The sequence below is a fragment of the Pituophis catenifer genome, unplaced genomic scaffold, assembly GCF_029215685.1.
Source record: "Pituophis catenifer annectens isolate HBS135680 unplaced genomic scaffold, rPitCat1.0.hap2 SCAF_3, whole genome shotgun sequence".
NCBI classification, from domain to species: domain Eukaryota; kingdom Metazoa; phylum Chordata; class Lepidosauria; order Squamata; family Colubridae; genus Pituophis; species Pituophis catenifer.
In genome coordinates, this window is record NW_027256883.1 from 5,762,348 (window position 1) to 5,789,441 (window position 27,094).

Consider the following 27,094-nt stretch of genomic DNA (forward strand, 5'->3'; position numbering starts at 1 on the left):
CAATGGCCATATGATCAAAATTCAGATGCTTGGCGATTGGCTCATATTTATGACCATTGCAGTGTCCCGAGGCCGTATGATCCCCTTTTGGGACCATCTTACAAGCAAAGTTAATAGGGGAGCCAGATTCGCTTAACAACCTGTTACTAACTTAACTGCAGTGATTCACTTAACAACTGTGGTGAGAAAGGTTGTGAAATGGGGGAAGCTTCATTTAACAACTGTGTTTACTAGCGATGAAAATTTTGGGCTCCATTGAGGTCGTAGGTTGAGGATTTCCTATACAGGTAGTCTTCAACTTATGATTACAATCGAGCCCAATTTTTTTTTGTTGTCATGTGAGAAATCAGTCACGTTTTCCCCCATTTTACGACTTTTCTCACCACATTTGTTAAGCGAATCGCTACAGTTGCTACATGAGTAATCTGGTTGTTAAGTGAATCTTAACAGCCATATGATTCACTTAGCAAACATGCGACTCACTTAATGACCGTCGTAAAATGGTTGTAAAATTGGGTCCAGTTGCATGGCATGCATTATGACTAATGACCATAATTCTGGCTGTAAGTTGAGGACCATCTGCTGCAGAAGCAAAGGAGGGTTGAGTTTGTAGTTGCCTGCAGAGCAGAGGTAAAATGCTCCCGGTTCGGACCGGATCACACGATGGAGGCGGGTGTTCGGAGAACCGGTAGCAAAAATCCCTGCCCCCCCCCATGCCCAGCTGAGCCGCACAATCATCAGAGGCTTTTTTTTTTTTTACTTTTAAAAGCATTTTTTCTACAATCTCTGGCTGAAAAAATGCTTTTAAAAGTAAAAAAAAAAAGCCTCTGATGATTGTGCGGCTCAGCTGGGATCATCAGAGGCTTTTAAAAGAAAAAAACCCCTTTTTTCCTTTTAAATGCCTCTGACGATCCAAGCTGAGTTGCCTGATCATCAGAGGCATTTAAAAGAAAAAAAGCCTCTGCAGATCAGGCAACTCAGCTGGGATCGTCAGAGCCTTTTGAAAGCATTTTTTACAACCTCTTCTGACCTTGGGTGTGTTGTGTAAAGGGATTTTTGTCTTTTTAAATTTTTTATTTGCTGGTCCTGGATGTGAAGAGCGCTATGCATTTCCTCAAATGAAACCATTATTTCATCTTCTTCGACCTTTAGATCTTTGATTTTTCTGGAGACTTGAGTGGGCACTTGATAGAACATTATTCACTCTCCTCTGTGAGATATCTGACTTTTTCGTAGGTTCTTTGGCTATGATTGTTTGGCATTTCATGCGGATATTTAAGCAACATTTTTTTTTACATTTAAAAAAATAAAAAGCTCATTCCAGCGCTTTTCAAATGACGTGGTTTTTATTAGAAGTCTGTCATTCTTCACAATGAGACCGTACATGACGGCATTCAAAATCTTACACAATTCTTTTAATATTTACAATATGGTATTGTTCAGCCACCTGTCCGCAGGGGTTGGCAGATTGAAAGTCCAGTCTAAGGAGGGAAGGGTCAGTCCATGACAGGGGAGTGATGGAAAGTTCCCCCTTACCATGATCATTTATCCACTGCCCAGAGAGAAAAACCAGGTCGAGTGTGCGTCCTCCGCTATGAGTTACTTAAATCGGTTTTGCTTTTCAGTAAGAAGAGGTCCAAATCCTGAACCAGGTAGATGACAGGCAGTCCTTGACTTACAACCGTTCGTTTAGTGACCGTTTGAAGTTACAACGGCAATGAAAAAAAGGGACTTACGACCATTTTTCACACCTACGACCGTTGCAGCATCCCCGTGGGTCACGTGATCAAAACTGAGACGCTTGGCAACTGGTTCATACTTATGAGCCCGGTTGCAGGGTCCCGGGGGAGGGGGGGGGGGGCGGGGGGGGCAGGTCACATGATCCGTTTTGGGGACCTTCTGATGAGTGAAGTCCATAAAGAAGCCGGATTCACTTAACAACCGGGTTGCTCATTTAACAGCTGCGGTGATTCGCTTAACAGCTGTGGCAAGAAAAGTCGTAAGATGGGGCAAAACTCACTTAACTCATGTTTCCTTTAGCAACATAAATGTTGAGCTCAATTGTGGTCGTAACCCGAGGACTATCTGTATACGGTCTAAACAAGGGACCCCCAACTGATTTTGAAATGCAGATTTGGTAGATTTTGGTACAGTCAGTCCTCGCTTAAAGACTGGCCGCTTAGCGACCATTTGAAGTTATGACGGACTCCTCAAAAGGTAATTACCACCCAGATTCAAAGTCCTGACATCTAGCCCCCGACTCCCCCCAGTCATGTGATCACATTTTCAGCACTTGGCAACTGGCCCACATTTGCAGTTTTTGCAACGTCCAAGGACCCGGATTTACAACATGGTTACTTCCAGGTTCTGGAAAAAAAAAACACGCATTGCAAACAATGGGTTCACTTTATGACTACAAAAAAAGAAAGTCATAAGATCGGTTTGGTCCTAAGATGACTTGCTTAACGACTGGCATGACTTATGACTGTAGTTCCCAGTTCAATTACCGTTGTAAGTCGAGGACATCCTACATTAAGGAATATCCAGGGATTCCCTATTTACACTCTCTTCTTAGTATGCAATTTGTGGTTGAAAGGGGTAGAAATAAATTAAAAAGAAACGTTCACTTCTCCATTCCGGTTTTCGAACGATGTTAAACGAACTGGAAGCCCAAACTCTCTTCCACCTTCCAGATTGCTATCTTCCCTTCTTCCTTTCCACCTCCACTCAGAACGTAGCGATCCTCGGCGGAGCACAAGGACTTCACCACATCCGCGTGTCCAACCAACTCTTTTTCCACCAATTTCCTCTCCGTATCCAGCACGTAGATTTTTCCTTTGACCTTACCCTGGGAGAGTCCTCGGCCACCAACCCACATCTGGAAAGGAAATCAAATGTTTAGAAAAGGCGCCTACGAGAGGCTTGAAGGGTTTGGGGAAAGCAAACTCAGAAGGCGCGTGGATTCGTCTGTTACGCTTTGGGCATTTATTAAACTAAATGTTCTTTTTTTTTTTTGTAACAAGTGCACAAGCCAAAGAAAAGTTGATGTTTTTTCCTCCAGCAATACGACATGAACCATCATCCTCTTTTAACGACCCCCATAATCCCTTGCGGGGTGGAGTCTGGGCAACTGAAGGGAGCTGAGTGTTTATTGGCCGGATGCCCTTCCTCTCGCCAATGCGGAGTTTTTTCCAGCAGATACATTCTCAGTGGGCCCAGAGAGAGAAGTATCTGCCTCTACTCAGGATCGAACTCATAGCCATTACGACATGAATGCACCCTGATATTCCAGGTCATCTTTTCCGCTTTGAAGATGGATCTCTCGTGGCTCTAACTTCCATCCATGCAAAGAAGCTATTTTTATTTGCTATCCATCCATCCATCCATCCATCCATCCATCCATCCATCCATCGGGATGTCTTATTTTGGGGGAAACAGGGTATGTATCTTTCTATGGAGATTATAAAGTTTATTACAACACCATCAGTAGAAAAGGGGATTTTTTAAGCAACAGAATAATGGTAAAAAGTGAGGATCAGGTAGTCATACCTGCAGGGCCGGATTTTCCTATAGGCTAACTAGGCTTCAGCCTAGGGCCTCAAGATCAAGAGGGGCCTACATTCAAATTGTTAGCAAAATTAAAATTACACTTTCACTATAGGTGAAAGGGCCTCATAAATGGAATAGCCTAGGGCCTCTTTTCATCTAAATCCGGCCCTGCATACCTGATTTTCACCAGAGGTACAGGTATTTAAAAAAAAAAAAAACAGGCTACAAATAGTATACACCTCCCTTATTTGAACTCTGAGATTACAGCGGTGTTTTTTCAAACTTGGTAACTTTAAGATGGGTGGACTTCAACTCCCAGAATTCCCCAGCCAGCCATTTTTCATATGGGACAAAATATTTCAGTATATATTCCTGGTTTTACACTTGTAGGTATTATTGCAGTGTTTCTCAACCTTGGTAGCTTGAAGATGGGTGGACTTCAACTCCCAGAATCCCCCAGCCAGCAGCGCTGGCTGGGGGATTCTGGGAGTTGAAGTCCACCCATCCTCAAGCTACCAAGGTTGAGAAACACTATATTATTGTAATGTAATGCAATGTAGGTACAATGGTCATTCACTGCCCCCTAGTGGTAAAATCCATATATGAAATCACAGTTGGCCCCATAATGGATGATTTATTAGAAAAGTTTCATTAAATGTTCCGTTTGGTTCCCACTTTCTTCTAAACGCTTCCTTCTTCCTTTGAGCCAGGAGCTTTGAGCCATCCTAGGTGCAGTAATAATTTTTTTTCTCTATTAATTAATAAAATAGGTTGTAAATGGTCTACGAAAGCTGATTCTTGTCCACTCTGTCCTTTCTAACACTTAGATCATTTTATGGCTTTTTTTAAAAACGGTCCTTTTATTGCTTTTATAAATATTCAAACATATTGAGCCTCCTGTTTTCCCGACAAAAAACAACCCTGTGAGGTGGGTTGGGCTGAGAGTGACTGGCCCAGAGTCACTTGGCTGGCTTTTGTGCCTAAGGTGGGACTAGAACTCACCGTCTCCTGATGATTGGCCTAAAGTCACCCAATTGGCTTTCATGCTTAAGGCAGAACTAGAACTCTCAGTCTCCTGATGATTGTCACCCAACTGGCTTTCATGGTTAAGGCAGAACTAGAACTCACCGTCTCCTGATGATTGTCACCCAACTGGCTTTCATGGTTAAGGCAGAACTAGAACTCACCGTCTCCTAATGATTGGTCCAAAGTCACCCAATAGGCTTTCATGCTTAAGGCAGAACTAGAACTCACCGTCTCCTGATGATTGGTCCAAAGTCACCCAATAGGCTTTCATGCTTAAGGCAGAACTAGAACTCACCGTCTCCTAATGATTGGTCCAAAGTCACCCAATAGGCTTTCATGCTTAAGGCAGAACTAGAACTCACCGTCTCCTAATGATTGGTCCAAAGCCACCCAACCAGCTTTCATGTCTAAAGCGGGACTAGAATTCACCATCTTCCGATTTCTAGCTTGGTGTCTTAACCCAAGAGTCTCTAGACCAAACTGTCTCTCATTTTAAGCAAATAGTTGCCCTTGCGGTTACCCAAATTCCATGACACCCCCTGTACTGGCCAAAATCCTTACAACGAAAGAGCAAGAGGAATTCCTCCTACGTTCTCGGTGTACCTGGTTTTTCACTTTTATCATGCAGGTGACCTCTGAGCAGTCTTGCAGGCTCATCTTCTGTATGGGGGTGGAGAAATCCTCCATATTCCAGATCAAGAGCTCACAGCTGCCGGCCCACGAAGCCCAGACTTCGTTCCTCTTGAGGCCAAAAGAAAAGAAAAGCAGGCAACATCAGGCAAACAGTGTAGAACAGGGGTCTCTAACCTTGGCCACTTTAAGATTTGTGGACTTCAACTCCCAGAATTCCTCAGCCAGTGTCTCTAACCTTGGCCACTTTAAGACTTGTGGACTTCAACTCCCAGAATTCCTCAGCCAGTGTCTCTAACCTTGGCCACTTTAAGATTTGTGGACTTCAACTCCCAGAATTCCTCAGCCAGTGTCTCTAACCTTGGCCACTTTAAGACTTGTGGACTTCAACTCCCAGAATTCCTCAGCCAGTGTCTCTAACCTTGGCCACTTTAAGATTTGTGGACTTCAAATCCCAGAATTCCTCAGCCAGTGTCTCTAACCTTGGCCACTTTAAGACTTGGGGACTTCAACTCCCAGAATTCCTCAGCCAGTGTCTCTAACCTTGGCCACTTTAAGATTTGTGGACTTCAACTCCCAGAATTCCTCAGCCAGTGTCTCTAACCTTGGCCACTTTAAGATTTGTGGACTTCAACTCCCAGAATTCCTCAGCCAGTGTCTCTAACCTTGGCCACTTTAAGACTTGTGGACTTCAACTCCCAGAATTCCTCAGCCAGTGTCTCTAACCTTGGCCACTTTAAGATTTGTGGACTTCAACTCCCAGAATTCCTCAGCCAGTGTCTCTAACCTTGGCCACTTTAAGACTTGTGGACTTCAACTCCCAGAATTCCTCAGCCAGTGTCTCTAACCTTGGCCACTTTAAGAATTTGTGGACTTCAAATCCCAGAATTCCTCAGCCAGTGTCTCTAACCTTGGCCACTTTAAGACTTGGGGACTTCAACTCCCAGAATTCCTCAGCCAGTGTCTCTAACCTTGGCCACTTTAAGATTTGTGGACTTCAACTCCCAGAATTCCTCAGCCAGTGTCTCTAACCTTGGCCACTTTAAGATTTGTGGACTTCAACTCCCAGAATTCCTCAGCCAGTGTCTCTAACCTTGGCCACTTTAAGACTTGTGGACTTCAAACTCCCAGAATTCCTCAGCCAGTGTCTCTAACCTTGGCCACTTTAAGATTTGTGGACTTCAAATCCCAGAATTCCTCAGCCAGTGTCTCTAACCTTGGCCACTTTAAGACTTGGGGGACTTCAACTCCCAGAATTTCCTCAGCCAGTGTCTCTAACCTTGGCCACTTTAAGATTTGTGGACTTCAACTCCCAGAATTCCTCAGCCAGTGTCTCTAACCTTGGCCACTTTAAGATTTGTGGACTTCAACTCCCAGAATTCCTCAGCCAGTGTCTCTAACCTTGGCCACTTTAAGACTTGTGGACTTCAACTCCCAGAATTCCCTCAGCCAGTGTCTCTAACCTTGGCCACTTTAAGACTTGTGGACTTCAACTCCCAGAATTCCTCAGCCAGTGTCTCTAACCTTGGCCACTTTAAGATTTGTGGACTTCAAATCCCAGAATTCCTCAGCCAGTGTCTCTTAACCTTGGCCACTTTAAGACTTGGGGACTTCAACTCCCAGAATTCCTCAGCCAGTGTCTCTAACCTTGGCCACTTTAAGATTTGTGGACTTCAACTCCCAGAATTCCTCAGCCAGTGTCCTCTAACCTTGGCCACTTTTAAGATTTGTGGACTTCAACTCCCAGAATTCCTCAGCCAGTGTCTCTAACCTTGGCCACTTTAAGACTTGTGGACTTCAAGTCCCCAGAATTCCTCAGCCAGCTTTGCTGGCTGAGGAATTCTGGGACTTGAAGTCCACAAGTCTTAAAGTGACCAAGGTTGGAGACCCCTGGTGTAGAATATTCCAGATGGGTGGACTTTGCTTGAAGCTGCCACAGCCAGTGTAGAACTTTACAAGTAGCCCTCAATTTAAAATGATCCATTTAATGACCGTTCAAGCGCTGTTTTTTCGCACTTCCGACCGTTGGGAGTATCCCTGCAATGACGTGATCGCAAAATTCAGGCGCTTGGCAATGGATTCGTATTTAGGATTGTGTGCAGCATCATAATCGAGGTCGCGCGACCCTTCCGACAACCAAAATCAACGGGGATGCCTGATTCACTTAACAACCGGGGGTTACTAACTTAACAACCTAACAACTGCAGTGATTCACTGAACAGCTGCGGCAGAAAAGCTGTGGTAAAATGGGGCAAAATTCACTTCACAACTGTCTCACTTAGCAACAAAAATTTTGGCCTCCCTTGTGGTCATAATTCCAGGATTACTGGTGTACAATGCTAGGAATAGTTTACCTCAGGAAACAACTGGAAACAGAGCAAAGGCGACAGGGGGTTCAGTGAGCACGTTTTCCAGTTTTCACCTTCTGGCGAACCAGCCCATTTGTGCTGACCACAACAATGTAGTCTTGTATACCTTAAAGCAAAGAGACCACGCAGAGTTTAGGACTGGGAACAACGCCCCCAAAAGAGATTGCGGCACGAGAGAAAGGCGGAGAGGGCTCTAAACGGTAAATATAGTATTAATGTTGTGGTCTGCCGGCAGCCTCCGGAGCTGGCAGCAGAGTCGGACAGTGAGGAGGCTGGGGGAGGAACAGGGGGCCAGTCCTGGAGTCTGGGGAAGGCTCGGATGAGGGCTCTGCTCCAGAGGCAGAGAGGGGGCCAGGGCCATCTGGTTTCAGAGGCTTTTTTTTTCAGCCTCTCAAATGGAGGTTTCAGAGGCTTTTTTTTTCAGCCTACTCAAATGGAGGTTTCAGAGGCTTTTTTTTTTCAGCCCTCTCAAATGGAGGTTTCAGAGGCTTTTTTCAGCCTCTGAAACCTCCGTTTCAGAGGCTGGGCGGGGTGGTTTACATTCGGACTATAAGACGCACCCAGATTTTCACCCTCTTTTTGGGGGGTAAAAAGGTGCGTCTTATACTCAGATAGATACAGTATTTTAGAAGGTAATTGGGTGTGTGCGCGACGCAGGAAACTCACAGCACCAAAGCCGATTCTTGTAGAACTGGATCGAAGTCACCATTTCGAGGGGCAGCTGGAACCGACGGTTCACTTTCAGGGAGCTGATGTTCCAGGCAATCACGGTGCCGTCCACGCTGCAGGAATACACCTCACTGCTCGAAGGGATGAAGAAATACCCTTCTTACAAACCCACACAAAAATCAGCACAGGTAGTTCTCGAGTTATGACCCTTAAGGGGTTACCCATAAGACCGACCTCGATTTTAGGGCTGTTTTTGTGGTGGTCGTGATTTGCTATGGGGAGGTTTGGCCAAAACCTTAGAAGTAAATGGTGCTTTTGGGGGTGGGGAGATGGCACTTTTGGGGGAGAAGATCCATCAGAAACCTAGGAACCGGTCCTCCACCCACTGCTGGTAGACTCTCTCTCTGGTATCCACTACGATGTCCACAATTTTCACAGCGATGGTCATTCAGTTGCTTATTGCAAGACATGCTGTGGATGTTGATCAAGTAGATGACGGAATCTGCAGAGCCAATCAAAACTTGACTTTGTTCTGCCATGATCATACATTTCTGAAGAAAGAAAGAAAGAAAGAAAGAAAGAAAGAAAGAAAGAAAGAAAGAAAGAAAGAAAGAAAGAAAGAAAGAAAGTAAGAAGAAAAGAAAGAAAGAAAGAAAAGAAAGAAAGAAAGAAAGAAGAAGAGGAAGAGAGAGAGAAAGAGAGAGGGGGGAGGCAGGGAGGAAGGAGAGAGAGAGAGAAAGAAAGAAAGAGAAAGAAAGAAAGAAAAAAAGAAGAGAGAGAAGAAGAAAGAAAGGAAAGAAAGAAAGAAAGAGAAGAAAGAAAAAGGAAGAAAGAAAGAAAGAGAGGGAGGGAGGGAGGAGAGAGAGAGAGAGAAGAAAGAAAGAAGAAAGAAAGAAAGAAAGAAGAAAGAAAGGGAGGGAGGAGAGAGAGAGAGAGAAGAAGAAAGAAAGAAAGAAGAAAGAAAGAAAGAAAGAAAGAAAGAAAGAAAGAAAGAAAAGAAAGAAGAAAGAAAAGAAAGAAAGAAAGAAAGAAAGAAAAGAAAGAAAGAAAGAAAGAAAGAAAGAGAGGGGAGGCAGGGAGGAAGGAGAGAGAGAGAGAAAGAAAGAGAAAGAAAAAAAAGAAGAGAGAGAAAGAAAGAAAGAAAGAAAAGAAAGAGCCATGTAATAATGCAAAGCTTCTCAAGAACTTAATAAATCTAAATCTAAATAAATAAACTATATATCACTTTTTCCACCTTTTTATTTATTAAAAATCCACTAATACATGGGGCATATTAATTATTTCAGTATATTAGTTTATTAATTAATTGGTTTAATTATATGGCTGACCAACTCACACATAGTCCCCGAGAGGCAGGCAGGATACAACATTAATGATTACATAGTTGCTAACATATATAAACTAGATCAAAGCTTGGTACTATAGGAGGACGGGTTACAAAATAGGAGTCAGCGACTGATTGGGCTCAGTTATCCCTAAACTGCAAGTACTAAATATACAAAAAATATACAAAAATATACAAAAGTATGAAGGCTATTGCTTAACTCATTGTAAGCCGCCCTGAGTCTCCGGAGAAGGGCGGCATATAAATAAAAAATAAATTTAAAAAATAAACATGGTTTTCTTCAGAAGGAGAGGCTGGAGAAGGATACCTGGTCCTTCCTCTCCTGGGTCATTAAACAAGGAAGACCACTTCCCCAGCAAATTCCCTGCCTATCCCTGAGTTTTGCTACAATCGGCAACCTGTTATCATCTTAAGAAGTTCTAATATTATTACATTTCCCGACCTCAGCAACTTTTAAGACATGTGGATTTCAACTCTCAGAATTAGCCAGCCAGCTGGCTGGGACATTTTGACAACGGAAGTCCACATATCTTTGTTGCTGAGGTTGAGAGACACTGAACTGCCAATAAAAATAAAGAAGCTACTGAGAAGGACACAGAACCTTACCTGCTAAAACAAATGAAAAGAAAGCCATCAAACCAGAGGGAGATACTTGAGAGGTTTGAAAGCTGCCTTAAGTCCCCGAAGGTGTTTTCCCAAAAGTTCCAACTGGATTTTCTGTGTTTTTCCTCGAAGACGTTTCGCTTCTCATCCAAGAAGCTTCTTCCGTTCATCAAGTTCAGTCCATCAGAACTGAGGAAGCTTCTTGGATGAGAAGCGAAACGTCTTCGAGGAAAAACGCAGAAAATCCAGTTGGAACTTTTGGGGAAACACCTTTGGGACAAACATGACCTGGATGGCTGAGAATCTCCGCAGACTTGGGAAGATGTCTAAGTATGATCTGAAAACTTCTGGGATAAATCCATCATCAAAGTCACCTACCAGTTTAGAGTTCCCCACTTTAAAAGAATGCTGTAGAGACCACGTTGATGCATCAAAGACCACAACTTTCCCTCCGTTCAAAGCACACCACAACTTTGGATGGGCTTCTCCAGGTTTTTCTGTGGGTTCCAGCTGCCCTAAAGATTGGAGAATTTTACGTTATATGCTTGGAATTTATGGGGGAGTCTGAATCTGAGACGGAAGACGAACAGCTGACAGAGCGGGAGAGTGGCTCCGTTGGCTATGGAGGAAACTGGGGAAGGGCAAAGTCAGGCTGGGCAGAGCAGGGGAGAGGTAGAACAAGGGAGAGGGGATTCAGATGAAGACCAAGGCCCATCGCCTCCTCATCCTCGGATGCGCAGGGAAGAAAGCAGAAGAGAGCAATATGGGTTGCGTGGCTTACGAGGAAGGAAAGGGCTCTGATTCCCTTCACAAGGCACACCTGGGGATGGAGTTTAAAGGAGAGGCAGTTGGGAGGGGCGTTTGTCAGGAACAAATGCTGAATTCAGCTACTGTTGAGAGTGGGGCCTGCATTCCTGGCCTTCCTCCTGACTGTTTGAATTAGTGCCGTGCTAGTGTGTGCCTATCTTGTTTTGCTGGAATTATTCTTCACTTCTGGGACTCATTATCTTGTCCTGCCGGAGTGATTGATTTACAGTCATTCTGCTTACAGTGTTTGGACTGGAGTATCTGCAGACAGAAGCTGCTACAGGTTTGTGGGAGAGCTTTTCTCCAGGCCAGAGAGTAAACGGGACATTGGGGGCAAAGTTGGTGCCAATAAAGGGACTCATACTGGTTCTCTGGCTGTGTTGCCTTCATGCCACACCCCGAGTCATCACATAAGGTGAGGCCACCTTCAATTCCATACCTGGTGTATACAGCAAGACTTCCACTGCTTGTGGGAACGTTTCACCAGCTGATGGGTTGATCTTGTGCTTTAGTGTTTCAGACGTGGTTTTGGGGACCATCATGGGCACTGGACAAAAAGGACAAATGCACGTTTAAAGATGGTTATAGGGCCAAAAGGAAAAACTTACTGAAAGAACTGAGAGAAGATAGATCAGGTTGGAAAGGCAAGCTCTCCACAGAGAAAGCCACATATATAGCAATTCTTGGTATCCTCCATAACTAGGAGGTAATTACGGCCACTTGCAACTCTGCTACCATCCAACACAAGAGTGTAAAGAAGACCACACAATTCACACTACCAAAAGAGTATTATCTACTGAGTGGTGCGGTGTGGCCTAGAGGTGGAGCTCTCGCCTCACAATCAGGAGGCTGTGAGTTCAATCCTAGGTAGAGACAGATATTTCTCTCTCCGGGCATGTTGAGATTACCGTATATCTGCTGAATATAACTCCGCATTGGCGACAGGAAGGGCATCCGGCCAGTAAACACTCAACTCCATTCAGTTGCCCATAATCCCTTCCCGCAAGGGATTATGCGGTCATTCAAAGGTGATGATGAAAAGAGTATTATCTACTGTAAATGACCCATCAATTCACCTTCGTTCTTCATCCTGTCAAAGTAAGATAGCTTCGAAGCTGCATAGATTATTTTGGAGGACTGCAGAGAACCTACGACCGCATCCATCAGAAGAACGTTGGTGAGGGCTTGTTGAAGATACTGTGGATCCTGGAAGGGAAGGGATGGGATTTTGAGATGAACAACCGGATGACACAAAACCCTGATTGCAACCTGCACATGCTATGCATATGAGAATCCTGGATGAAGTTCTGGGCCTCTTAATATAGAATATTCTGCACGTCAGAAATCCAAATACGAATGCGGAATTGCAGATTTTACTCCTTAAAACTAGAACTCCCCATTCTTGGGCAGAAGAAGCCCATGTTGTCAGCGCTTCGACGCTGGCATAGAGAGCAGAGGAGAGAGAGAGATAAGCTCTGAACTTTTGCCTGCTAAATCCCTTTGAAGTCGGGTTGTCGTGGAAATGAAGGGGGGGAGACATTCCTGGGAAATGACGAGACAAGAAGTCTGAAGAATGACTTGGAAGATAGCCAATGAGAAGCAGAGATTTGGGGATCGGAAAGGGAGGGATTGGGGGGCAAAAGGTCAGTCTTGTCCGCGTGGAGTCATGATCCGGTGGCTGAGCTCAATTAAAGAAAAGATTTCCTTAAAGATTGGCAGTTTGGAAATTCATTTATTTTGAGATAGCATCGAAGTCTGACACATGTTTGGGGTTCTGGAAGAGACAAATTCAATTAAAACCCAGGGGGTTGGACTATAAGACCTCCCTTCCAATCTGAAATTCTTTGGATCCTTAAAGATGAATCAATATAATTGGTTAATAAAGCAGGAGGAGATATTTGAAATAAATAAATCCAGGGAGATGTAATGCTTGGCATCTTTAAATAACATTCTTTGGAAAGAGTTTGGAAATTCGAAAAACTAGAAACTACCGTATTTTTTGGAGTATAATACGCTCTGGACTATAAAATGCACCTACCGTTTTTGGGGAGGAAACCAAGAAAAAGAAATCTGCCTCTGCCTCCCAGCAATTTGCCTCCTTGCAGCAAACAGCAGAGGCCCACACGGCAATAGGCAATGGCAATCCCTGCAGCCTGAAACAGCTGAGGGTCGGGAGACCGATCCAACCGACAATCAGCTGCTTGTGCTAATCAGGCTGTGCTGAAGCTGAAACGGGCTGTTTGCTGCAAGGAGGTAAATTGCTGGGAGGCAGAGGCCAAAGGGGCCGGCGGGTGGGAAGGGTTACATTCAGTGTATAAGACGCACCCAAATTTTCACCCTCTTTTAGGGGGAAAAAAGTGTGTCTTATGCTCCGAATAATACAGTATATATACTCTGCTCTTCCTATCATTGTGAAGCAGAATTCACCAAGCGTTGGATTGTTCACCCACTAATAGGGAACTTGAGTGAAGGGGGGGGGGGACGCAGTGGCTCAGTGGCTAAGATGCTGAGCTTGTTGATCGAAAGGTCGGCAGTTCAGCGGTTCGAATCCCTACTGCCGCGTAACAGAGTGAGCTCCCGTTACTTGTCCCAGCTTCTGCCAACCTAGCAGTTCGAAAGCACGGGCATCAGTCGGAACCCTGACACATTTTTTGCTATATCTCTGGAGCATTATTCATTTACAAAGCAACTTTTGTAATGTTATAGTTCTGATGTTACTTGTGGTGGGTCAGAATAAAATCAAACCAAGGAACACGAATGCTGCATGTAAGAAAAATTCGGAAGAATTGAAGAGACAAAGCTTCCAACAAATTGTCTGAACCACAGCAGTGAAGACGTTAAGCTTCATTAATATGGAAGCTCGGAGGACAGTTGCCTTGCTTGCTCAATTATTAATCTTGCCATCTGGAAAAGTCACATTAAATATGAATCTGAGAAGATGAAAGATTGCAAAAAGTTTGGACATGTTGTTAATTCATGCAATGTCCGAACCTTGTGATCATCTGCCATTTTCTTGCCAGCGCACATCTCTTTCACCATCAAGTACCAAAGATCGCACTCGGACTTCAGATTTGCTTCAAAAACGTCCTTTTTGTACTTGACTTTTATCTTCAGGGTGGGAATCCTGAGGAGAAGAAAAGTGACGGTGGTATTCCTCACTTCCTGCAGGGGAAAACGTAGAAAAGGAAGAGCTGAGAACCACAATAAGGCCACACACACATACAATTCTGTTTTCATTCAGGGTCGCGAGTGTGAAAAACGGTCATAAATCCCTTTTTCAGGTGCCGTTATAACCCTGAGTGGTCACGAAATGAACGGTCGTAAGTCGAACATTACCTGTGCTTTTGTTGGGCTAAGTTTGAAATGCTACCAGTTCGCTCTGGTTCGGGCGAATCGGTAGTGATAAAAACTACCGGTTTGGGCAAACTGATACTTAAAAAAAAAGCTAACAGTTTGGGCGAACCGAGGTAGTTTAAAAATGCTACCAGTTCGGGCAAACTGGTATTTAGCTATCGGTTCGGGTGAACCGGTAGTTTAAAAAAAAGCTAACGGTTCGTCTGAACCGGTATTTCCGACGATCAGCTGTGCCGTGCGATTTAGCTTCACTAGAAAGCAGGAAATTGCGCAGCACAGCTGTTCCCCCCTTGCTATTCTACTTACCTAAGGAAGTCTTCTTTTTCCGCACGAAGCGCACATTTGGCGCGCACCACACATGCACGGGCAGCAAACCAGTGGCGATCTGAGGAGGATTTCACCACTGGGGCTCACCTCTATATCTCTGAAAGTTGCGATGTCTTGATAGCCAGGACAAGCGCCTTCCGTCAACAAAAACAGGCGTTTCGGGGTCAGTGCAATTTTGCCAACTCCTTTGTTCGTTTTGACCGAGCTGGATAACTTGTAAACACACTCGTTTTTGTCCAGGTGTTCTATGACTCTCGGCGGCAGGTTCACGTCCTGAGCTTCTCCTTCCGTTTCCTTCCAGTAGGTATAAAAGTGTTTAAATGTTTCCGGGTCAATTTGTTTTTGCTGCCCTTAAAAAATGAAGAAAATGTTTACCGTAGTGAACGTTTTTAGATCTCCTGTACATTAAATGTTACAAAAAGAGGGGGAACGTGTTGGCTGCCCAGTATAATTTTAAAGGGAGACTGTATACAACTAGTCCTCAACTTACAACCCCAATTGAACCCAAAATTAATGTTGCTGAGTGAGATGGTTGTTAAGTGAGTTTTGTCCCATTTTATGACCTTTCTCCCCAGAGTTAAGTGAATCATTGCACTTGTCAAGTTCGTAACTTGGCTGTTAAGTGAATCTGGCTTTCCCATGGACTTTGCTTGTCAGAATGTCGCAAAAGGAGATCATGTGACCCCGGAACACTGCGACCGTCATAATTATGAATCAGTTGCCAAGCACCCGAATTTTGATCACGTCACCGTGGTGATGCACCGTTGTAAGTGTGAAAAATGGTCGTGCCACTTTTTTTCCCAGTGCCTTTCTAACTTCTAACGGTCAGTAAATGAACTGTTGTAAGTCAAGGACTGCCTGTAGATTTATGCCCGTTTGCTTGGTGCACATTCCCAGTTATGACCTATCTGAGAAAGGGGAGCTATGACTCAACTCTGATGGTTGCTTCCTACACTTACCGTAAGTCAAGGAGCACCTTTTAAACAGTTGTCCTGAGCTGCTCTGGCATTATTTCCTCCTCCCTCAATTCCATTCATTTGAAAGGTTTTCCTTGTTCCGGGTGCCAAACTGTCTTCAGAGTGACGTGCTATAAAGCGAAACGGACCAAGGGGCAGATGGAACGTGACCACTGCTGCAGAAACTGTGCGTGGATGAGCGAAGGCCAAGGACAGGGAAGGAAAATCAAGGGGCAAAAGTACGAGGACTCTACTTCCTCCTCCACCCAGATTTCTGGAGCTGAAAATTTATTATTGCTATTAAGTCACGCACAATATGCTGGTTGACAATGCCCGGTGGGTAGAAAGAGCCTTGGTGGTACAGGGGTTTAAGGCACCCTGTTATTAAGCTTATTAAGACCAGCTGCCTGCAATTATTGCAGGGTTCGAATCTCACCAAGGCTCAAGGTTGACTCAGCCTTCCATCCTTTCTAAGGTAGGTGAAATGAGGACCCAGTTTGTGGGGGCAATAAGCTGACTTTGTATAAAATATACAAAAGAATTAAGGCTATTGCTGAGCACATTGTAAGCCGCCCTGAGTCTTCGGAGAAGGGCGGCATATAAATCAAATTAAAAAAAAAAAAAAAAAAGTTAATTGCGTTAGATGGGCTGCTATAGAAAATGAATGGATGGATGGATGGATGGATGGATGGATGAATTGCAGTATTCCAGTATTTGAGGGGCTGCCACAAAGAGGAAGGGGTCAACTTATTTTCCAAAGTACCAGAAGGCAAGACAAGAAACAATGGATGGAAACTAATGAAGGAGAGGAGTAACCCGGAATTGAGGAGAAACTTCATAACAGTGAGGCAAATTAACCAGTGGAACAGCTTGCCACCAGAAGTTGAGGGTGCTTCATTGTTTTTAAGAAGACAATGGACAGCCACTTGTCTGAAATGGTATAGGGCTGTGATGGTGAACCTGTGGCACGTGCCACAGGTGGCATGCAGAGCCGTATCTCTGGTCACACGAGCTATTGCCCTAACTCAGCTCCAGTGCGCATGCGCGCACCAGCCAACTAATTTTCGGCTGGCCCCGCCCATGCCACTCCTTATGCACGGTCACTCATGCCCTCGTCACCTCTCGCCTGGACTACTGCAATGCTCTCTACGTGGGGCTCCCCTTGAGGAGCACCCGGAGGCTCCAGCTGGTCCAGAATGCAGCCGCGCGGGTAATTATGGGGGCGACCATAATTATGGTAATTATGGGGGCTCCCATGTAACACCTCTCCTGCGTGAGCTGCACTGGTTCCCGGTGGTCTTCCGGGTGCGCTTCAAGGTATTGGGTCTCATCTTTAAAGCACTCCATGGCTTAGGGCCCGGGTATTTACGAGACCATCTTCTGCCACCGATAACCTCCCACCGGCCAATCTGCTCCCACAGAGAGGGTCTCCTCAGGGTGCCGTCGGTCAAGCAATGTCGACTGATGACCCCCAGGGGGAGAGCCTTCTCTGTGGGGGCACCCGCCCTCTGGAACGAGCTACCCCCAGGAATACGACTGATCCCGGACCTCCGTACTTTCCGCCGAGCGTTGAAGACCTTCTTATTTCAGCAAGCCGGGCTGGCTTAAAATTTTAATGGGTTATTTTATGGGTAAGGGGTTTTAAAATTTGGGGAAGCCAAACTAATTTAATTCTGTTTTAATTTATTTTAATTTTTATACTGTATGTATTTTAATTTTGGCTGTTCACCGCCCTGAGTCCTTTGGGAGAAGGGCGGAATACAAATTTAATAAACCTAACCTAAACCTAACCTTCTCCTCCCAGGAGTCTCCATGCAGCCCGTTTTGGATGCCAGGTAAGTACTGGGCTCACACGGAAGCTCTGGGAGGCCGTTCCCGGCCTCTGTAGGGCCTCCAGGGGGTGGGGAGGCTGTTTTTGCCCTCCCCAGGCTCCAAGAAATCCTCTGGAGCCTGGGGAGGGTGAAAAATGGCCCTACCGGAAGTCAGGAAACGGGGTGTTTCCGGCCTCCGGAGGGCATCTGGGGTGGGTGGGGGAGGCTGTTTTCGCCCTCCCCAGGCTCCAGGAAAGCTACCTGTACCAACAAGAGAGGACACATCTATCCAAGTGTAGGATCCTTACTGAGGTGGGTGTCAAATAAAGTTATTAAATAAGTACAGGTAGCTCTCGACTTACAACCACAACTGAGCCCAAAAATTATTGTTGCTAAATGAGACATTAAGTGAATTTTGCCCCATTTTACGACCTTTCCTACTGCAATGGTCATTAAGTGTGAAAAATGTTCATAATCACTTTTTTAATCACTTCAAACGGTCACTCAGTGAACTGTTGTAAATCAAGGACGACCTGTGCATAAAAATAGGATCTATATTCATGACAGAAAAACATGAAGAGCTGGAAAAATTCTCACGAAATGTCTGTGAAGATTCTCCGTCATCCAGGTCATGGTTGTCCCAAAAGTGCTTTTTCAAGAGGCAACTGGACTTTCTGGTTTTTCTTTGAAGACGTTTCGCTTCTCATCCAAGGAGCTTCTCCGGCTCTGACTGGATGGTCAAAGGTGACCCTGAGGACACAGATAAACCTCCAAGAGGCCTCAAGGACCCTCTAAAAGGATGCAAATAACCAACTGTCTGCAAGGAGTATCAATCCTTCCATTCCCCACCATCCAGTCGGAGCTAAAGAAGCTTCTTGCGTGAGAAGCGAAACATCTTCAAAGAAAGTCCAGTTCAGGGGTGAAATGCTCCCCGTTCGGACCGGATCACCCGATCCAGTAGCGATGGCGGCGGGTGGTTCCGAGAACCAATAGCAAAAATCCCTGCACACACACACCCCACCATGCCCAGCTGAGCCGCACGATCATCAGAGGCTTTTTTTTTTTACTTTTAAAAGCATTTTTTTTCTGCAACCTCTTCAGCCAAAGAGGTGGTAAAAAAAATGCTTTGAAAAGCCTCTCTGACAATTCCAGCTGTGTTGCCTGATCATCAGAGAGGCTTTTAAAAGCATTTTTTTGCAATCTCTTCGGCCAGAGGTTGTAGAAAAAAATGCTTTGAAAAGTTAGAAAAAAAAAAAAGTTGGTCACGCCCGTCACATTACCCCCACCACCACCAAGCCACGCCCATAGAACCGGTAGTTAACAAATTTTACATTTCACCCCTGGTCCAATTGCCTCTTGAAAAAAGCACCTTTGGGAATTCTCACAAAGGTTTCTAACCAGGGAGTAAATTTTTCTCTCGTTTTTGCCCTAACTTACCTACGGTTAACGCATCAAACAACCGATAGATGGTGTCAGTATCTTTGACAATCCCAGATTCCTGGATCCGTTTCACGAAGTCGTTCACCTGCATGTGAGTTTTGGGCAACTCAAATTTCTTCACGTGGTCGTCGGTTTTGGCGACTTCTCTCTGTTTGTCCAGTAGATGACTGATCAACCTTTTCAGTTCGGGTTTCTGATCCGCCTGGGATCGATCCAGCGGTGGGAGTCCTTCGATCATTTTTCTCACGAGGTCCGTCGGGAATATCCTGATGTCCGTCTTGTACAGATTTTGGAAGTCCGAAAGGGCGCTTAGGAATTTCTTTTGCATCAGATTTATAAGTCCCCGAAGGTAAAAATATCTAGCTAGAAGCGCGGAGTTCTCCGGGGACAGAATGGTGATGGCTCTGCTGAGATGGTTACTGAAGTCGACGTAATAGGACTGGACGCACTGACCCAACAGTGGGAAATGGATTTCTGGAATCTTGAAAGTGCTGATGGGTTTCGAAATCGATCTTTTAGCTAGAAAAAAGGAGGAGAAGGAGGGAGAGACGGTTACAAAAAAAAGGTGACAAGGGTTCCTGTTAAATGTTCTGGTGTCATTTTTCGGAGTATAAGACGCACCGGAGTATAAGACGCACCTATCTTTTTTGGTGAGGAAAAGAAGAAAAAGAAATCTGCCTCTGCGCAATTTTGCCTCGTTGCAGCAAACAGCCTGCTTTACTTTCATTTTCGTTTTCAGCATAGCTTGATTAGCACAAGGAAAAGAAAATCTGCTCCAGCAATTTACCTCTTTGCAGCAAGCAGCAGAGCCCTGCGCAAAACAGCTGAGAGCAAATCAGCTGAGAGTCGGGAGGCCGATCCAATCAACTTGTGCTAATTAGGATGTGCTGAAGCTGAAAGGGGCTGTTTTTTCTTGCTGTTGGCTTGCAAGGAGGTAACTGCTGCGAGGCAGAGGTCAAAGGGTGGGGGCCAGTGGGTGGGCGGGGCTACATTCGGTGTATAAGACGCACCTAAATTTTCAACCCCTTTTAGGGGGGAAAAAGGTGCGTCTTATACTCAGAAAAATACGGTAGTTTGGGTAATGAAACATTTGCAAGAAAACAACCAAGTTCAGAGAACACCAAGGACCTCACAGTCTTCTTCCTCCTCCTCTCCTCTACCTTTCCTCCTCCTCCTCTTCTTCTCACCACTTGGCAAATCCCCACTTCCTTCTAGCACTGACGATGTTACCTAATTTGGTAATGAAACATCTACAAGAAAACCACCAAGCTTGGAGAACACCAAGGACCTCAGTCTTCCTCCTCCTTCCTCTATTCTACACTACTCTATCCTTCTTCCTCCTCCTCCCCCCTCTATTCTACCTTTCCGCCTCTTCCTCGCCTTCTACCCACTTGTCAAATCCCCACTTCCTTCTAGCACTGACAATGTTACCTACTTGGGTACCGAAACATCTGCAAGGATTTCATCCCTGAGCAACAATTCTTCTTTATCAGTAAATCAAGAGAATTTTGCGATACAGTGGCTTTCAAAAAAAAAGATCCATTCAAGACATCAAGGAAGAGAGAAAATCTGAATCTGGTCTTTTCTCCTGCAATGCAACCCTCTACGTACTTTTAACATCCACCTGGAGGCTCACAAGTCAATCACAAATCAAACATTTTGAACTCTTGTTCTCTAATCCCGTGATGGCGAACCTGTGGCACGTGGAGCCATATCGGTGGGCACGTGAGCTTAGCTCTGGCGTACATGCGCGCGCCGACCAGCTGATTTTCGGGCCTTCTGGGGCCACTGGAAGTATGGAAACAGGCTGTTTCCTGCCGGGGGGGGTGGGGAAGGCCCATTTTTCGCTCTCCCCAGGCTCCAGAGCCTTTCTAGGAGCCTGGGGAGGGCAAAAACAGCCTTCCCCCCCCAAAGCCCTCTGGAGGCCAGAAACGGCCCGTTTGTCGACTTTTGGTCCCACCGGAAGTTGGAAAATGGGCCATTTCCGGCTTCCGGAGGGATAGAGAAGGCTGTTTTCACCCTCCCCAGGCTCCTAGAGAGGCTCTGGAGCCTGGGGAGAGCGAAAAAACGGGCCTACCAGGCCCACTATGCCAAAAGCGGGGGGAACATGGGGGATCGCACACGCATGTGCAGGGGGCGGGTCGCATAGAATTATGGGTGTGGGCACACGCACGCGCGACCCCCCACGCTCCCGTCGCTTTTGGCACGCGATGACAAAAAGGTTAGTCATTACTGCTCTAATCTATGTTCCTTTTGGAACGGGGCAACCAGAACTCAATTCTTCAAGCACAAAAGTGACAAGAGTAGAGGAAGTCATGAAAAACACCCAAACTTCATTCTAAAGTTAGTCCTCTAATTATGACCTGATGTTTATAACCGTTCAACGTTATGACAGATCTTCCCAGAATTTATGAGCCGGTTTCAAAGTTCTGATGGGCATCCACCCAGGGTGACACGATCACATTTTGGGTGCTTGACAAGTACTCCACATTTTGGCCACCTCCGCAGTCATGTTTCCACAATTTTTGGAATTTCTTAGCTGGAAACTGGTGTCTACTTCTGGTTTTTTTGGCAAAAAAACTCCCTCCCCCTGGTTAAAATACCTTCATTAAATGAGCACGTTCTTAACAACCCCAACAAAATAGGTTGTAAAGTCAGGCAGTGATCCACTTAATGACCCCAATGACTTATGACCATAATTCTGGGCTCAATTATAGTCATAAGTCGAGGAATACCTGTAGATGTTATAGAGTATTGCACACCAGAACAAATAGACACAAGGACACTTTTTCCCCGCATGCCATCACTCTGCTAAACAATTAATTCTGACAACACTGTCAAACTATTTACTAAGACTGTATTACTATTATTCTTCTCATCCTTCCTATTACCTATCTTCCTTTACACTTATGACTATAATCTTGTTGCTTGTATCTTTATGATTTGTATTTTTTTATTTAGTTTCCTAGTATGATTTTGATTGCTCATTTAGTATCCTATGACTATCACTAACTGTTGTATCTTAGGATTCAAGATGAATGTATTTATGATGACTATGATCATGATTTATCACTTGTATCTCCTATGTACACTGAGAGCTTATGCACCAATCATACTTGGCCAATAAAGAATTCTAATTCTAATTCTAATTCCCTCTCCCTCTCCCTCTCCCTCTCCCTCTCCCTCTCCTATTCTATTCTATTCTATTCTATTCTATTCTATTCTATTCTATTCTATTCTATTCTATTCTCTATATTCTATTCCACTACATTATCTTTTTTCTCTTTTCTCTTCTCTATTCCATATTCTATTCTTATATTCTCTTTTCTTCTCTTCTTCTTTTCTTCTCTCTTCCCTTTCCTCTCCTCTCCTCTCCTCTCCTCTCCTCTCCTCTCCTCTCCTCTCCTATTCTATTCTATTCTAATTCTTCTCTTCTCTTCTCTTCTCTTCTCTTCTCTTCTCCCCTCCCCTCCCCTCCCCTCTCCTCTCCTCTCCATTCCATTCCATTCCATTCCATTCCATTCCATTCCATTCCATTCCTATCCTATCCTATCCTATCCTATCCTATCCTATCATCCTATCCTATCCTATCCTATCCTATCCTATCCTATCCTATCCTATCCTATCCTATCCTATCCTATCCTAGACACAGGCCAGGTGGAATCTCGTGAACCAGGTCTATGTTCTAAAAAGCTGGAGAAGGGTTAAAGAAAAGAGCATAAGTACTTTTGTTTCCACATGGAAACCCCTTCTGAACTTCGTGCTTGATGTCAAAAAGAATGAAACTCTGATTTACTGATTAGACTTTATAGAAATGACATTTCATATTAGGATGAAAAAGCAAAAAGTTGTGGTTTGATGCTAATGCCTTATTTTACTGTAACAGGAGGAGTCGAAAGTCAATGCTTTTTATTCTTTTTCTTTCTTATCGTTCCTCACTTCTCTTCCCCGTTTCTCCTCCCCCGTCACTGCTCTTCTATTTACTTTTGCATTTTGTATTTTATAATACTCTTTAACTCAATTAAAAAAAAAAAAGTTAAACGAAATAAAAAGTTGAGGCAGACTTTGGCTCTTCTCCGTGATTTTTATGTCGTATTTCAAATTATCTGAGCCTTTTCTTCTCGCTCGCTAACCCACAATGTGAATAACATTAATCCATGCCGTGGTTTTCTACTGAAATAAGTCAAGGCAGCCATGGCAGCTGGGAGGCGTTTCTTCATCTTGCCTTGTGTAGTGTTTACGCTTCGAAGGGATAAATTCCTCGTTGGGCCGTCGCTCTGCTTAATGTCGTTCAGGTCAGGCAGACTCATCCCCATGCGCCTGCTGAGCATGTACTGAGGATTAAATCTTTTAGAAATCATTTTCTCCATCGTTAGCCTTCTCGGGTTACCAACCAGGAAGTTGAATCTAAAGGAAGAAACATACAGTTGGTCCTCGAATTACAACGGTTCGTTTAGTGACCGTTCGAAGTTACAGCAGCACTGGGAAAAAGGGACCTGGGGACATTTTTCACACTTATGACCCTTTCGCAGCATTCCCCCATGGTCGGGTGATGAAAATTCAGACGCTTGTCAACTGACTCATATTTATGACGGTTGCAGTGTCCTGGGGTCACGTGATTCGCTTTTGCATCCTTTGGACAAGGGAGAGCCAGATTCGCTTAACAACCCATATTACTAACTTCGCAAATGCAGTGATTCAATTGGGGCAAGAAAAGTCGTAAAATGGGGCAAACTCACTTAACAAATGATTCACTTAGCAGCATAAATTCTGGGCTCAATTGCAATCGTAAGTCAAGGACTACCTGTATAATGTATACACACCAGGGGTGGTTTCTAAAATTTGTTACTACTGGTTCTGTGGGCGTGGCTTATTTTGTGGGCGTGGCTTGGTGGTGGGGGGTAATGTGACTGGGTGGGTGTGGCCAACTTTTTTTTTTTTTTTTTTTTTTTTTTTACTTTTAAAAGTAAAAAGATCTTAATCTTTTTACTTAAGAGGTTGCAGAAAAAAATGCTTTTAAAAGCCTCTGATGATCAGGCAACTCAGCTGGGATCGCCAGAGGCTTTTAAAGGCTTTTTTTTTTTTTCCTACAACCTCTTCGGCTGAAGAGGTTGTAGAAAAAAATGCTTTTAAAAGCCTCTGACCATCCCAGCTGAGCCGCGCGATCATCAGAGGCTTTTTTTTTAACTTTTAAAAGCGGGGTTTTTGGCCGAAGAGGTTGTAGAAAAAATGCTTTTAAAAGTAAAAAAAAAAAAGCCTCTGATGAGGTGGGCAGGGTAAGCGAGCGGTGACCACACCGGGACCGGTTCGGGGTCGTGGCCAGCCAATGTTATTACTGGTTCTCCGAACTACTACAAATTTTTACTACCGGTTCTTGCGAACTGGTGCGAACCGGGAGCAACCCACCAGTGATACACACACATACACACATACATCAATCATTCTCCAGGACAAAACTACTGTTGTGCATTCCAGGATAGGCTTTACGCAGACAAGAACATAACCGACATGATCCAGAAGAGGCTCACCTGTCTTCTTCATTTTGGGTGCTCTGCTCCAGGTAAGCAAAGGCATCCATCCTTCCGTTAAGGCGGGCTTTGAGAAAAGAGTGGAACATGTACGTTTCCAGTACCTGCAAAAACACAAGGGAAGACATCACCCACAGTACAGGTAGTCCTCGACTTACAGCCATTCATTTAGTGACCGTTCGCAGTTACAGAGGCATTGAAAAAAGTGACTTTTAACCGTTTCTCACACTTACGACCGTTGCAGCATCCCCAGTGGTGGACTGCTGCCGGTTGTAACAACCAGTTCGCCCACAACCCCCCCCCCACCTCCCCAGGGACATGTAATTTCCGTTTGGGACTTTCTGGTAAACCAAGTCAATGGGGAAGTCAGATTCACATGGTAATGATGTTTCTAATTTAACAACCGCAGTGACTCACATAACAGCTGTGGCAGGTAAGGTCATAAAATGGGGCAAAATTCACTTAACAAGTGTCTTGCTTAACAACCGAAATTTTGGGCCTCAATTGTGGTCATAAGTCAAAGACTATCTGTATCACCACTGTGCTAGATTATAGCTGAGAGCAAATGTTGCAAGAGTTTCTCCTTTAGACTATATTATTGCATGCTTAAAGTAGGACTGCTACAGCAACAGTCACTGTTGTATTTTTTACATTCTATGTGGTCATTAAGAGTCAAAACAACTTGATGGCACCTAAGTAATTGAATATATAAAATAGTATATTCTATAAGTTAATTCTATAGTTATGCCAGACAAATTTATTTGTTTTTATTTATTTGTTTTAATTTGTATACCGCCCTTCTCCAGCAGGACTCAGGGCGGTGAACAGCCAAAATAAAACAGAACATACAAAATTTAAAAACAGTTTAAAAATAATGACTTCAGTAAATAGAATAAGAACAGGAACTAGGATAGGATAGGATAGGATAGGATAGGATAGGATAGGATAGGATAGGATAGGATAGGATAGAATAGAATAGAATAGAATAGAATAGAATAGAATAGAATAGAATAGAATAGAATAGAATAGAATAGAATAGAATAGAATAGAATAGAATAGAATAGAATAGAATAATAACATGGAATGGAATGGAATGGAATGGAGTGGAGTGGAGTGGAGTGGAGTGGAGTGGAGTGGAGTGGAGTGGAGTGGAGTGGAATGGAATTTTAAAAGAGTTTTAAATGGCTTTTATTGGCCAAGTGTGATTGGACACAAAAGGAATTTGTCTTTGGTGCATACACTCTCAGTGTACATAAAAGAAAAGATACATTCATCAAGAATCATAAGGTACAACACTTAATCTAACATATATCTTGGCAGAAACAAGATCACCCTAAAATGTCTAGATATGCATACTTTCCTCAAAAGATTAGAATAGAATAAGAGTTGGAAGGGACCTTGGAGGTCTTCTAGTCCAACCCCCTGCCCAGGCAGGAAACCCTACACCACTTCAGATAAATGGTTATCCAACATCTTCTTAAAAGCCTCCAGTGTTGGGGCATTCACAACTTCTGCAGGCAAGTTGTTCCACTTATTAATTGTTCTAACTGTCAGGAAAATTTTTCCTGAGTTCTAAATTGCTTCTCTCCTTGATGAGTTTCCACCCATTGCTTCTTGTCCTACCCTTAGGTGTTTTGGAGAATAGTTTGACTCCCTCTTCTTTGTGGCAACCCCTGAGATATTGGAAGACTCAGATTCAATTATGTAAAACTACAGGTCAAAGAAACGTTTGGTGTGTTTTTTTAAAAAATTACAACATGAACAAGTGGAACAATTTATGTTAAGCTCCGGCTTACCTTTCTGTAAAAAGGCTGATCATTTATTGCTCTTGTCTTTAAGAATTCTTCACTGTTAAAGACTCTGTGTTCATAGTTCAAGTGGTCTTTCACCTCCCTGTTGATAAAACGGGTTTACCACAAAATTTAAAAAAAAAGGAGTATGGATAGAAACGTTATCAATGGAAGCACTTTTCTTTCTGTATAAAAATTCTTCCTTTCTTTATAACATTTTGCATCCTGAAACTTTGGTGTATTTTAAACCAGGGATTCCCAACCCCGTCCCCCCTCCCCCCGGGCCACGGGTGAAGCTCCCTCCGTGGGATGCAGGCAGCATGCAAAATCACAAATCTCCGGTCCACGGAAAAACATCTATAAATATTGGAAACGTTCACCAATTGGCATTAAAAAGCAACAGTAGTGTTTAGAAGAAGAAGAATTTGCAAAAAAGTTGTATCTTCTTATTAAGCCAGGGACGCAAACTCACGGATCCTCAAATGAATCCATCTAGAATACTCTCTCGAGGCGCAAAAGAGCAACCTCTCTGATCCCTTCACTTAAAGAAGGGTTGCAGTTTTTGAACAGATGAAGGTACGGAGGAGGAAAGGTGGATCAGTGGCTAAGACGTTGAGCTTGTCGATCGAAAGGTCAGCAGTTCGGCGGTTTGAATCCCTAGTGCCGTGTAACGGGGTGAGCTCCCAATACTTGTCCCAGCTTCTGCCAACCTAGCAGTTCGAAAGCACGTAAAAAATGCAAGTAGAAAAATAGGGACCACCTTTGGTGGGAAGGTAACAGTGTTCCGTGCACTTTTGGCGTTGAGTCATGCCAGCCACATGACCACGGAGACGTCTTCGATCAGCACTGGCTCTTTGGCTTTGAAATGGAGATGAGCACCGCTCTCTAGA

At 44.2% G+C, this 27,094-nt stretch overlaps 1 protein-coding gene across 1 annotated transcript in view; it reads right to left on the reverse strand.

Moving 5' to 3' along the window:
* Positions 1-1,349: 1,349 nt before the first annotated feature.
* DENND3 (DENN domain containing 3) overlaps positions 1,350-27,094 on the reverse strand; it is a 53,018-nt gene continuing 27,273 nt past the window's right edge. Inside the window, 16 exon segments of the mRNA XM_070941973.1 lie at positions 1,350-2,878; positions 5,179-5,316; positions 7,560-7,616; positions 7,619-7,680; positions 8,241-8,374; positions 8,633-8,673; positions 8,675-8,794; positions 10,570-10,706; positions 11,438-11,545; positions 12,075-12,204; positions 13,990-14,160; positions 14,767-15,029; positions 18,884-19,405; positions 23,112-23,293; positions 24,415-24,518; positions 26,211-26,307. Coding sequence (XP_070798074.1) covers positions 2,654-2,878; positions 5,179-5,316; positions 7,560-7,616; positions 7,619-7,680; positions 8,241-8,374; positions 8,633-8,673; positions 8,675-8,794; positions 10,570-10,706; positions 11,438-11,545; positions 12,075-12,204; positions 13,990-14,160; positions 14,767-15,029; positions 18,884-19,405; positions 23,112-23,293; positions 24,415-24,518; positions 26,211-26,307 — 2,491 coding nt within the window. The 3' untranslated portion in view covers positions 1,350-2,653.